The sequence below is a fragment of the Myotis brandtii genome, unplaced genomic scaffold (assembly GCF_000412655.1).
Source record: "Myotis brandtii unplaced genomic scaffold, ASM41265v1 scaffold300, whole genome shotgun sequence".
NCBI classification, from domain to species: domain Eukaryota; kingdom Metazoa; phylum Chordata; class Mammalia; order Chiroptera; family Vespertilionidae; genus Myotis; species Myotis brandtii.
In genome coordinates, this window is record NW_005361459.1 from 566,529 (window position 1) to 579,658 (window position 13,130).

The 13,130-nt window shown below is 47.5% G+C and overlaps 1 protein-coding gene across 1 annotated transcript in view; it reads right to left on the reverse strand.

The window, feature by feature from the left end:
* The window catches only part of SLC22A23 (solute carrier family 22, member 23), a gene marked incomplete at its 5' end in the record, with an annotated part of 211,668 nt that extends 198,538 nt beyond the window's left edge, over positions 1-13,130 (reverse strand). Inside the window, one exon of the mRNA XM_014542380.1 lies at positions 12,675-13,130. Within this exon, the coding sequence (XP_014397866.1) occupies positions 12,675-13,130 (456 nt within the window). The remainder of the gene's footprint in view (positions 1-12,674) is intronic.

Here is a 13,130-nt window from a genome sequence, read left to right on the forward strand (position 1 = left end):
AGAGGCCCACAGCCCCAGGTACCCAAATACTTAGCTAAGCCTTGGGTTTCAAGGAAATATCAGGGTCACAGAACAGAGATTGGGGGCCGCTGCACTTAGGGTGTGAGCTGGAAAACCGGAGATAAGGGCTGAATTGTTCTCTCACCCAAAACCCTCATGTTGAAGTAGTGACCCCAGTACCTTAGGATGTGGCCTTATTCGGAGATATGATCTTTAGGAACCTCAGATGCTCCTGAGGTAATTAAGGTAAAATGAGGTCCCTGGGGTGGGACCTAATCAAACAGGAATGGTGTCCTTGTAAGAAAAGAGCAGGATACAGACACCTGCAGAGGGAAGACCCTGTGAGGACACAGAGAGAGACGACACCCATGAACAAGCCATGGGGAGAGGCTTCCGAGGAACCAACCTGCTGACACCTTGGTCTCAGACTGCAGCCTCCAGAGTGTGAGAAGTAAGTTTCTGTGGTACTTGTTTCAGCAGCCCAAGCTGACTGATACACTGGGAACTACCGCAAGGAGGTGAGTGAATGAGTATTCAGGCAAGAGATTGGGACGAGTGGCCAAGAGGCAGAAGGGAAATCAAGAGCAAGCACACTCCCCTGTCATAAGGAGATAGTCAAGGCCTAACCAGTCACTGTCAAGGCCACACAGAGGCCAACTGAAACCACTGACGCAGTCCTGAGGGACCCAACATCAGGTGAGCCCCACACGGTCTGGGGTACAAAGACCATTTGGGGTGGAGACAGGAATGGAAAGGCCTGAGAAAGGGCCTCATCTGCCAAGGAGCCGACAAATGCTATGAAGGGATGGTGCAGAGGGGCAGGGACCTGGAGGAGGACCTAGGACCCAACCCCGAGGTCCATGGTCAGTTCCTGGGGGTCGGTTTGATGTTTCCCCAATGGGCTATGGAGCATCTGAGGTTCCTAAACTAAGAAACAACAGAAGAGACAGGAGGGACATGCTCCAGCCCAGGCCCCTGTCCGCTGGGGCTCGGTGCCCATCCACCTGTGTCCTCAACTCCCTCTCAGCCTCTGCATTCGCCCACAGCACACAAGTGAGTGGGGGCCTTTCCTGAAAACCACCTGGACAAGCCCCCTCACCACTGTGCGGGGGAAGCAGCTGCTGCCCTCTCCTCCACTGGTCTGTGCTCCGGGCAAGCCCCAGCTGTGCCCAGGTTCCTGCTTTGCTGGCCACATGGTCTCTGTGCCCCAGACAGGTCAGGCTCCCCTGATGCTCGGTTCCTCAGGACAGCCTCAGCGGTTTCAGGTGACCTCTGTGTGGCTTTGGCAGTGACCGGTCAGTCCTCCACACTCCTTCATCTCTCATGACAGGGGAGTGTGCTTGCTCTTGATTTTCCTTCTGTCTCTTGGCCACTCCTCTTCTCCCAGTCTCTTGCCTGAATCCTCAGTCACTCACCTCCTTGTGGTAGCTCCCAGGTGTATCAGTCAGCTTGGGCTGCTGAAACAAGTACCACAGAAACATCCCTCACAGTTCTGGAGGCTGGAAGTCCGAGATCAAGGTGTCAGAGGGTTGGTTCCTCGGACGCCTCTCTCCTTGTCTTGTAGGGTTGTCCGAACCCCAGCCCTCCTTTGGGCCAGTTCACATGCCATAGCATCCTGCCATCCTTCCCGCCCCACACCCTCAGTTCCCAGCCCTTTATGTCTCAGCTCATCTCATACTGCCCTGGAATCCTCCACTTACGAAAGGTCTCAGCTATACCACTGGCTACTGCTCAGGGCAGAAGCGATATATCCATCTGTCACCTACCCAGAGCACAGCAGAAGGTCTGCCACAGAGCAGATGTTCTGAGAGAAAAATCAGGGTCAAGTACTACACAGGTGGCTGCAGAAATCACCTGACAGCGGGGGAGGAGGGATGGAGGGGTTGTATGTAGCTATCTTCAAAAAGTCAGACAACACTATGTCAATAGCAGCATTATTCACAAGAGCCGAAAGGTGGAAGCAACCCGAGCATCTGCTGATGGGTAAATGGGTGAAATAATTGTGGTCTAGCCATATAATGAGATATATTCAACCTTAAAAAGGAAGGAAATTCTGGCACATGCTACTACATGGATGAACCTTGAGGACATTATGCTAAGTGAAATAAGCCAGTCACAACAGAACAAATACTGTATGGTTCTACTTATATCAGGTTCCTATAGTAGGCAAATTCACAGGGTTAGAAAATAGAATGGTGGCTGCCAGGGGCTGCGGGGAACGGAGAATGGGGAGAGCAGAGTTTCAGTTTGGGAAGATGAAAAATTTCTGTGGATGGACGGTGGTGTTGGTTACATAACAATGCGAATATACTTAATACCACTGAACTGTACAGTTAAAAATGGCTAAGATGGTAAGTTTTATATTACGTGTATTTTATCACAATTTAAAATGTTTCAGTAGGACACAAACCTTTGTGTTAACTGCAAGAACTCATGCGTCTCCACTGGAGAGCAGTGGCGTTCCGCAGCACGTAGCAAGCAGGGGTGCCCAATTTGTAAGGCGTATTTTAAACACACAGAGAGAAAACAGCTCTTAATCTAATCTGGGAGGAAACACGCTGTAGTTCAAACTATGATGCTGAGCGCATAACCGTCCATAATTTAATATGAGCACTGGGATGCTTGTGGTTGTTTAATGCCGGCATCATCGCCTTGTGTTTATTCTTTAAATGACACTAAGAAATAAAGTGTGGTTGTTACCTAGTAGAATTAAATTATATAAAGGACTGACCCTCCTTCCCACTTAAAAAAAGGCTGATAAACACTTAACTAGCATTCCTAATGACTTAACATTCTTTACCACATGCTCCCATGACTCAGCTCTTCGGTTCACTCCTCAGATAAGGAAACCGCTGGCTCGCTTCAGGAGCAGCCTTTTCAAATGTGAGAAGGCGCCTGGCTCCTTCAGGTACTGTAGGCCTCGAGCTAACTCAAAGTGCAAAACAACACTGGGAAGGCCTATGGAACATTCCCTGAGAAAAATAGGCCCATAAGTATGGGTCACTTTTAATACCAGAAACCTAGAGAAAGATACAAAGCACAGCAAAGCTTTGTAGGGGTGACAACCTGTTTTGTGACCGATGACAGGCTGGGGGTCACAGAAGCAGGGCCCGTTCAGAAGGGCCTTGGCTTCGTGCCAGGCTGTCACTGTCTTGACCTTGATAATGTTTGAACAAGGGGCTCTGCCTTTTCATTTCTCACTGGGCCCCTCAGCTCTGCAGCTGGTCCTGATTAGAAGAAAGGTTTGGAAACCTGCAGGGGGCAGAGGTGGAGGGGAATTTGCCAAACTGCTTCAGTGACTGCCCAAGGGCTTGTTCCAAGCTCCTGCAGTGATCGGGAGCTGATAACTAAGGCCATCTATAATTTTTTCCAGAAAATAAGCATCAGAAGGGGTATTCTTGCCAATTTCATACTAAACGAAAGCAGTTTAAACAGCCAGGTAAGTTACATTCTGAGTCCTTGTGAAGAAAACGAATACTTTGTGTAAAGCATTTTAATGTCAAATCATCAATATTCAATTATTCTTGATTAATTGCCCCCCAAAAAATCCTAATCCCCTTTTACCCCATTGAAGACCAGCTCCTGTCCCATGGTTTGAAGGGGACACACACACACACACACACACACACACAGCCCTAGGTAGCCCAGCACATTGCTCTGAAGCCTGCCTTTCCCCACCCCAGCCCAAGCTGAACATCAGATTCAGTCCAGGAACCTGGAGCTTGACAAAGGAACACTGGCCTCCATGCTGGCCATTGCTGACCAGGGGCCAAGGAGTAACAGCCGCAGACAAAGGCAGTCTGGAGGGGGAGGAGGCCAGCTCTGGAGAAGGGGGTGAGAGGAGAGCAGACGTGGCTTCTGGAAGAATGAGGGTTGGCAGCAGGGCTCTTGAAGATGGCTCCCTGACACACATTTTCTGATCTCAGATCCAACCCTCGGGTTCCCTATGCAATCATTCATGTATCTTCCCAATATGTTTCTTTTCCGTTTTATTTATGTAATTTGAAATTTGTTTTCTGTACTTGCAACCTAAGAAGAGATGTTGGACAGGGTATATACTTCGCAAATGGATGGCCTGGCGGGCCGTAGTGTTGTTCTATTACAGCAACGATTTACTTCAGAGGAACTCCACTTAAACCAATCAATAACCACTGCCCCCTTCCCAGAACGTAGGCCTCGGCAATCTGTAAGGCACTGTTGGGAGGAGGTCTGCCTGTGGGTAATGACCAGCATTGCACAAACACTGAGCAAATGAAAGAACAAAACTACTAAATCCCAACTCAGTAAAGATCAAAGTCTGTAGACTAGTGAGATCAAAGGCAATGCTCTCCCACAAAAACCCAGCAAGAATAGCACTCCAGGTGGGACAGGGCCGCTCTGAAGGGGGCCGCTCACCCTGAAGTTAGGTCTCTGATCCCTGCCATTACAGCTCAAGGTTATCATCAACTCTAAAATTCCACTTTCTCTCTGATTTTTCCCAACTTCTAACCAGTGGAGCTCTCTGGTCCTCAGGGCCTTGGCCCCCCAGGAAGGTCATTTCCTTTCCAGACCCTCTCAGTGCCCTGTGGCTGGAGACCTGTTTTGTTTTCAGATGAGAGCTCTGAAAACAGACCCTTTCAAGGGTCTTTTAGACAAACCCCTGCAGGTCTGTGGTTCCGGATCCAGATGTCTTGTCTTAATGGCACACCTGGCTCCCACACCATCAGTTTCTAAAGCAGCGGTTCTCAACCTGTGGGTCTCGACCCCTTTGGGGGTCGAGCAACCCTTCCACAGGGGTCACCTAAGACCATTGGAAAACACATATATAATTACATATTGTTTTTGTGATTAATCACTATGCTTTAATTATGTTCAATTTGTAACAATGAAAATACATCCTGCATATCAGATATTTACATTACGATTCATAACAGTAGCAAAATTACAGTTATGAAGTAGCAACGAAAATAATTTTATGGTTGGGGGTCACCACAACATGAGGAACTGTATTAAAGGGTTGCGGCATTAGGAAGGTTGAGAACCACTGCTCTAAAGGAAGGTGACAGACACCTAGGAGCTCCCAAGGAATAATCACCCTTCCAGGTGTGGCCTGTCAGCTCCTCCCCACTGAGGCACTTCTCAGATGACTTAGCCAGCCCTCACCCCAGGATGCAGGAAGAAGGGTCTGAGATTCCCCAGGTGCCTCCTGTTTGCCAGGCTCCAGAAGGGAGGGCTCTCCCCAGCTGCTCTCCTTCAACCCTCAGGACAGCCTTTCAGATAAGGTGAGTAATGACCTGGTTTGCTCATGAGGTTCCTGCTGGTCATGAGCAGCTCAGTCAAGACTTGAACCCACACCTGCCGAACTGAAAACTCCCACTCTTTTCATAACATCAAGTTTTCAGGTGGGTTCAGGCATTTATGACGACATTGTGGGCGAAAGACCAGGAAGACACACCTCCAGTGGGGGACGGACAGACACCATTCTGATCACACACAGTGAGTGCTATGACGAAGGGACAGCTGGTGCTGGGGGCGCCAGATGAGGACTGAGCTAATCTGAAGGGTGAGCAGGAACTATCAGCTGAAGGAAGGAGGAGAGGTAGTTCCAGGCAAGTGGGAAACGAAGGCAGAAGGAGCCGAGGTTAGAGAAATCTGCCCAGAGAGGCGGTTTGCACAAGCCCACCCTCACAGAGCCACAGTATAACCAACTGCACCTCACCTTAAAGTAACCAACCCACAGTTATGGGCACTTTGGGCAGGAGACCGTCTCTGCTGGGCTAGTTAAAAGGAACAACCCTCTCCCCTGGGGGCAGAGGCAAGAATGCCCTGCAGGGTAAGGAAAGCTGGATTCTAACTCTAATCCTGGTGGCTTTGGACAAGTCAAAGGCCCTCCCCTCTTCAATCCTCAGACTTCTCATCTATAAACTGAGGACTTTGGACTAGAAGATAATGTATGTCATTAACAACCTCTTTACCTACACCAGGCATTTGGCAAAGGTGAAGCTGAATGGAAGTAAATTCTAAACCGATGGTTTCCCGTATCAGTGCCTTTCAGCCTTGTGGAAATTTAATTAGCATCCTCCCCTTGTGAGCAGGAGGGCAATGGAAAACACTAGAACACTCCACAGCCAGTGCTGTTTGCTATCAACAGACCTGGGATCAGGTTCCAGGCCCATTTGCCCAAAGTCTGGTCTGGACCTGCAGCTCCGGCATGCTTTCCACAGCTCTTCCTCAGGACCCTTCCTTGGGCCAGCTGGTCTCCTTTCAGCAGCATAACAGGCCCCGTTTCCCATGGAACCTTTGGTCCAGCTGCCTCCACTCCTCTCAAATGCCCCCTCCCTCCCCTCTGCCTCCCTGCATAGCCCCAAGTCCCCATCGCAGGCACAGGCTGGGTCCTAGGCCCTCCGCTCACCCCACAGGCTCTCCCCTGCTGCCCTCCATTCCCATTCATCCCTCAGCTGGCTGAGTTCATCTCATGGTTAATAGTTTTATAAGCCACCCCTCCCCATGTTCCCAGCTACAGAGCCTTCTATCAATCCCAGGTTCCTGCACACCATAGGGCTCTTGCAGATGCTGTTTCCTCACTCTGGAAAACACACACACACACACACACACACACACACACACCCCTCTTGTGCCTTCTCCTCCTACTCAGAGCTCATCTCCTGTTGGCTTCACTCAGAGACCAGTCAGTCTAGGCAGGCTCTTCTAGTCTCTCATTCCCCTTTCTTTCCACACATTTAACTGTTTGTAATTAAAAAGTTACTATTTAATTTATTAAGGTTTATCTCCCTCATTAGTCTATAGGCTCTATAGGAGTTGAACTATCTATTTCCGCCTATCCCCAACACACAACACAATGCTTGGCTCAGAATAGGCCCTCATATCTATGAAAGAAGAGGGGAAAAGGAAAGTTGTGTGTTTTTTTTAAAGGAAAGTTGTGGCCCAGGGTCAAGCTCAGTGGGCTGCTAATTCCTTAATAACTAGCTTTCTGAAGAAAAAAATAAACCCTGTTGTGCCAATTCCCATGCCTGTCAGTGCTCCCGCCACAGCAGTTCCAAGCCACCGACACGATGTTCCTGAGTGTGCAGCTGGATACAGATGTGCACACTGTTGCAGGGTTTGGAGAAGCCAGGCTGGCTCCCACATACCACTGGTTTGTGGCGACCCCAGAACTGACATTCAGAGAGTCCAACATGCTTTTAACTGACATCAACTTTTGGTTCAATTCTACTTTGGACCAATGGCCAAAATGAATTGAGACTTGAAAAAAATGCTAAAGACAAAAAAAAAAGAGATGCTTTTCAGCTAGTTCAGAACAAGAAGATGAAAGGGGGTGAGACCCACTGCACACAACGAGCTGTCTCCTGAAGGGAGATGGAAGGAGCTGCTCAGCTACTGTTTAGCTTCCAATCTTCCCATCAGTGAGGGCCTCTGACACATTCAAGGCTTAAGACATCGTTATGAGCAAGTGAAAGCCTGCGTGAAATGCGGTTATATCCTCTGGCCTAGTATTTATTTTCCTTTCTAGCAATTTAGCCTAATAGCTCAGTAAAAGCAACGCCGATCCCTGCAACACCAAATTAAAGAGGTACTGAGGTCATAAAACTATTAGAAGAAAACATGGGTTTTTCCCCTAACATTCCAGGATTAGGGAAGCCCTAAATCAAACACAAAATCCAGAAACTACTAAAAAGAAAAGATTAATTCATTTGACGCTATCCAAACCCAAAGTTTCTGCCTAACAAAAACACCATGAACACAATCAAAAGTCAAACAACAAACCAGGGAAAAGCATTTATTTATAAGACATCCAAAAGGGTTAACTGACTTTGTGCATAAAGTATGTCTAGAAATATCAGTAAGAAAATAACACTCCCCCAACATGCATACACATGAAGCCAAAACATGGAGAGACAGTTCAAAGACAAGGAAACACAATGGCTCAACCAACTTCAGGGAGATGTTTAACCCCCTCAAAGCAAGACAAATGTAAATCCATACCCATGACCAAACACAACTTCTCGCATATCCAGCCAGGAGACATTCAGCAATGTGGTCAACTCCCTGGCCCAGGAAGGACTGCAGGGAGGAAGAGCACCTCACACATCCCTGATGGAAGTGTAACTTGGTAGTAAGATCTCTGTAGAGAGCACTTTGACAACATCTAGCAAAATAAAAATGCAGCCCACTTTGACTCTCCACTGCTAAGAATTTCATTTGTGCCAGGATTTCATTCTATATTGTATATTAGCCAAGACTGGAGACAACCTAAATGCCCCCCTTTTAGGTGACTAATTAGATCAATTATGACCCAATCATACAATGGAATACTGTGCTGACACAGAAAAGAATTAGGGGCTCTCTATGCATCCAATCCCAATATAGGCAAAAAAGGGGCATAGAACAGTGTATATAATGTTACTGTTTGTGAGAGAAAAATATATAAATGAAAATATACTTTGAATATTTCTGGAAGAATACATAAGCAACTGGTAACCATGGTTGCTTCTGAAGAGTGAAACTGGAGGCAGAGATGGCAAGAAATGTTACCCTACCATCTGCTTTCCATACCACATGCATGCATTTTTTATTAGTCAATTTCTAAAAATAGGTATGCATAAAGATGTTCCCTGTTGTGTTGTATATACTACACGAAATAATTAAAACACCATTAGCATGACCTAACAGTGGGTTCGTTTTAAAATATTACTATTGCAATTAAATTGTAATTATTTTTAATCCTAATTAAATTGTACTGAGTCACTTTATTGTCTTGAGTACCAGAAAAAGAATACAAATTACTTCTCGGGATATTTAAACAACTCTCAGGTGTCCTTACAGAGTAAAAGCTAGCAATCTTTGAGAATTCATGGAGAACAGAAGAAACAGCAGATGACTGGAGATAGACAAGCATCCCAAACTTCATTTACAGAAAAAGAATGGAGCTTAGAAAGTTTAGCTGACATTGACTTTTTGCAAAATTCTAGTAATTATTCAAAGTGGTGAGCATTAGAAACCAGTAAGAGTTCACTCAGAACGATGCGGAATAAACTATGCAAGTTATTAAGAAAAATATTTTGGAATCAGCAGGGTTGATTTTTTTACCTGGCTGAGTAAAATCTCAGAAGTACCTGGCCGCTGGGCTGCACAGGGACTGCTGGTGTGGGTCAGGGAGGCCAAGCAACCCCTCCTCCCGCCTCAGTTCCTCCAGAAATGTCCTCTAAATGACTCTGCAGGAATTTATTAGGCTTTTCTTTTCAGGAAGGCACTGACAATATCTTCCAACATGACTGGGAGATACAATACAGAGCTATAAGTGACATCAGGAAGTTGAACACTGGGCCCTGGCCCACTCAAGTATGCTGGCATCCACTGATTTAAACTCCAAAGAAATGCTCAGTGTTAAGACCGGCCTCAGATTACTCAACATTCTTAATGAAAGGAAATATATGTCAAAGGTTTTGAAACTTCATAGGGCTACACAAAATAAACTTGATATTATTATTGTTGCTTTTGTTGTTGTTGTTATTTTGAAGGCATGACAAATTCTGGAACAGATAACAAATACCAAGGACCAAGGCAAAAACAGAAATAAAAAAAAGATCCTAATAGGAGAGATCTAATAACCCAAAAACTATTCAGATGAAACCTATCTTGTGCAACATGTCACACAAGCGTAGGCTGAGAAAGCCCTGGCATAGTATAATCCCATAAAGGTTTGGTGACCGTGGTCTCGAAAGAGAAGCATGTGCTGAAAGCCTAATGCATCAACTGTAGGCTTCGTGCATGGAAGCAGTGTCCATTCTTCCTTCCTCCTGGTTAGAAGACACAGGGCCTGCAGGCTGCGTGCTGGGTGCCATGCTGAAGAGACATGTCCAGTGGAGCAGTCAATACAGCGGAGTCTGTCGTGTATGGCAACAGCTGAAGCAGCTGGAGACGTCTTAGCCAGGAAATAAACTACGGACCTGGGCATCCTCTACCACTTGACTTTGTATTACATGAAGGAAGAAGAATCCTTCAGAGGGACAAGTTGCACACATGGGCATGAGATGAACCCAGTTCTAATCACCAAAAAACAGGCCTCTCTGCAAGGAAGAGTAACTATGAAGCGGGCTGCCTGGGCAGGGGCTCCCTTCCCATCCTGGAAGAGAGACCCACATACTGGATCTGATTCAGGAGGGGAGAGAGGCCTGAAGGCCTGAAGATCTCTTTTAACTATAATAACCTGGGATTCTAACTGGCTTGCCAGTTTCATGTCTAATGATAAAGACATTCCGTGAGGCTTATTTGCAGGTATGATGGGAGTCAGAAAAGAGGACACAAAAGGCAACTTCTCAGACCCTGATCTTTCCTCCACTGACAGAAGACAAATCTTCCACTTTTTCGTCTACTTACAAAGCACACAGCACCTGACCCCTAGAACTCAGCCCCATCACAGGATACCTTCCACGTTTGTACATCTGATAGTGCACAGCCAATGGAGGAGAAAATCTGCCTGGGTATGGGTGCCAAAATGTGCTCTAAAAGCTCTTTAAAGCATTTGTTATGGAACAGAACACTGTGGAAGGACAGTCCTTTATTTAGATCTTGTTTGTGTGTGAGAATCGATATGAGCCTGCTAGTCTTTATCTTACAAGAAAATGTGTGTCTAACTATTGTCCCAGAGTCTTCTCCTCCCAGTCTTGCTTGTCAGCTCTATGTCACTGTGACTTATCCAGCACTCCTAAACACATTGCACACATTAGTGCCATTTTTTACCCTTTTGAATGCTAATTTAGAAAGAATTTCCAGCTCTCCAACATGCCTGCATAGCCTGTATTCAAGAACTATTTTAGTTCTCTCCTCCCACCATCCATGGGCAAAGTGTGAATAGCTGTTCCTGGATCCCCACCACTAAGTTAATGACAGTCTATCCCACCTCCTAACTTTTGAGTCTGCCCTCCATCTGACCCAGGAGAGAGCACCCTCCTCTCACATTTGCTTTGATCTATTTTATTCTTCCTCTCTTTAGAAGGGGGCTTAGAGTATATGAAAATGTTGCCAAATCCTTACTTTCACAGAAATACAGACTATTAAAATAGTCATTGTTAATTTCCCCATGCTGGTCAAAACAAAATCCAAATATTGCCCCCCATCAATGGGAAACAGAATCACAGAAACACCTTTGGGAAGGCCAACCTCACTGGGGGGACCGGGGTGTCAGGGTGAACTAAGTTGAAAGGATCTTCCCTACTTAACAGCTAATCCAGACAGTTCCCACAGGACAGATCATTTCTTGCCAAGATTAAAACAAGGGTTATGATGATGTAAGAGTTTCATCTTACACATCTGTGAGCTACAAAGTTTACTAACACACATTTGGGGGGAAAATACATGCACATTGGTTATCATAAACTGTTAAAATTCAGTCTCACATTTAAACAAATCATTTAAAACTCTGCCCAGAACTGCCCAGAAGAGGAAAAGGTCTACATTTACTTGGAAATGCAAATTCGTTATTTAAAACACAAAAAGGGCAAAAACCACAAACTGCTTGACAAACTGGCATAAGATATCTCTTATATGTTAAGAAATCCAGAAAATTATAGATGTCCTGGGCACTGATGTTCTAAGATTGCTCATTCTCCATTTTTATGCTGGCCACACTTCTCTCACCAAACACTGTTCCATTCCAATGAAATACCTCTGCTAGAGGAGCTCCAATGGACTGGACGCAAGTTGCAAGTTCAGCTAAAGCTGATCAGGGTCCCAATGCCTCAGATAAAGGCAGCTGCTATGTAGGAGCATGGGGCTCCCTGGGTACCGAAACATTCTTAGTGTCCTTCCTATACTCCGTGATGTTTACTACAGTCCTGAGAAATCACTAGAGGGAACAGTGGGGTGGCTAAGTCTAAGGCCAAGTATGCCCATCTTAGGAGGAGACTGAGCCTGGGAATGGGGGGAAGGGAATTTTCGAAAGCTCTTTGCTTCTCTGGCTACAACTTCAGTGCCTTAGTGGGCTTTAGCCTGTTTCCAAAGCAGGCAGGAGATGGCTAAGGTATCTGGGAACAGGGCGCTACGCTCATGGATAGATAGCTCTTCATGGCAGACATAGCGATAGCTGGCCAGGCGGAAGAGCGGAGCCCCGGGCCTGGAACCGCCAGCAGACCTTGAATGAGGCAGGGCCTCCAAGGCAGGCTTGGTGACAGGTCAGAGGCCTTACCCTCCACCGGCCACTCCTCGCCTCATGAGGGTGACAGCCAGCAGGATGGGAGAAGGAAGCTCTAGTCTTCTGGGGGGAGGGGGAGACTCTTTCCCTACGTGCACTGGGGCAGAACTTGGGGTGCAAATTAGGAGAGGCTATGGTGGCCCCTTAGAGTTAGGAGGCCGTGTCACTGCGGAGGGCTGCAAAAAGCACTCGCTTCAAGTCAATGCATTTGTTTGGGGGACAGGAGGCTATTACGTCAATGCGGGGTGCGGCAAAAAGCACTCGCTTCAAGTCAATGCATTTGGGGGACAGGAGGCTATTACGTCAATGCGGGGTGCCTGTACACACAGGTCAGCATCACTTTAGGGACTCCATCCTTCGTCCCTGGTTGCCGTTGCTTAGACCTCGGTATATAAGGAGAGGGACGGAGGTAAGGGTGGAGGTGACCTAGGAGTGAAAGGGACTTAGGGGAAGGACACGGGGCCGGGGCGGTCGCGGCCCTTACCTTGCTGACCACGTTTTGGACGAGGCCTGTGCGGATGCCATAGTTCCACGCGTGGCAGTCGCAGTTAGAGGCGTTGTCCCCCTTGTCCGGAGGGGACCACAGGGGTGGCGTGTCGCCCCTGTCCGCTCCGCTGCTGTTGCTGAGGTTGCCCGCGGGCCCCCAGGCGGCCGTGGAGAAGGAGGTGGTCGGGGGGCTGTTCCAGTTGGCTCCGTCGTAGGCTCCCCACCGGCCAGTGGAGGTGACTCCCGCCAGCTCGGCGCCTTTGCCGGCCTCGCGGCACCAGAAGTTCGGCTGGTCCAAAAGGAAGGAGTCCGAGAACTGGCTGAAGCCGATGAACAGCGCCGGGATCCAGGTGAGCAGCACGAGGGTCTTCTGGTAGCCCCCGCCCAGGCCCCCGAGGAAGGGCAGCACCGACCCGTCGTAGTCCAGCAACAGGAGGCTGGGAGCCGCCGCGCT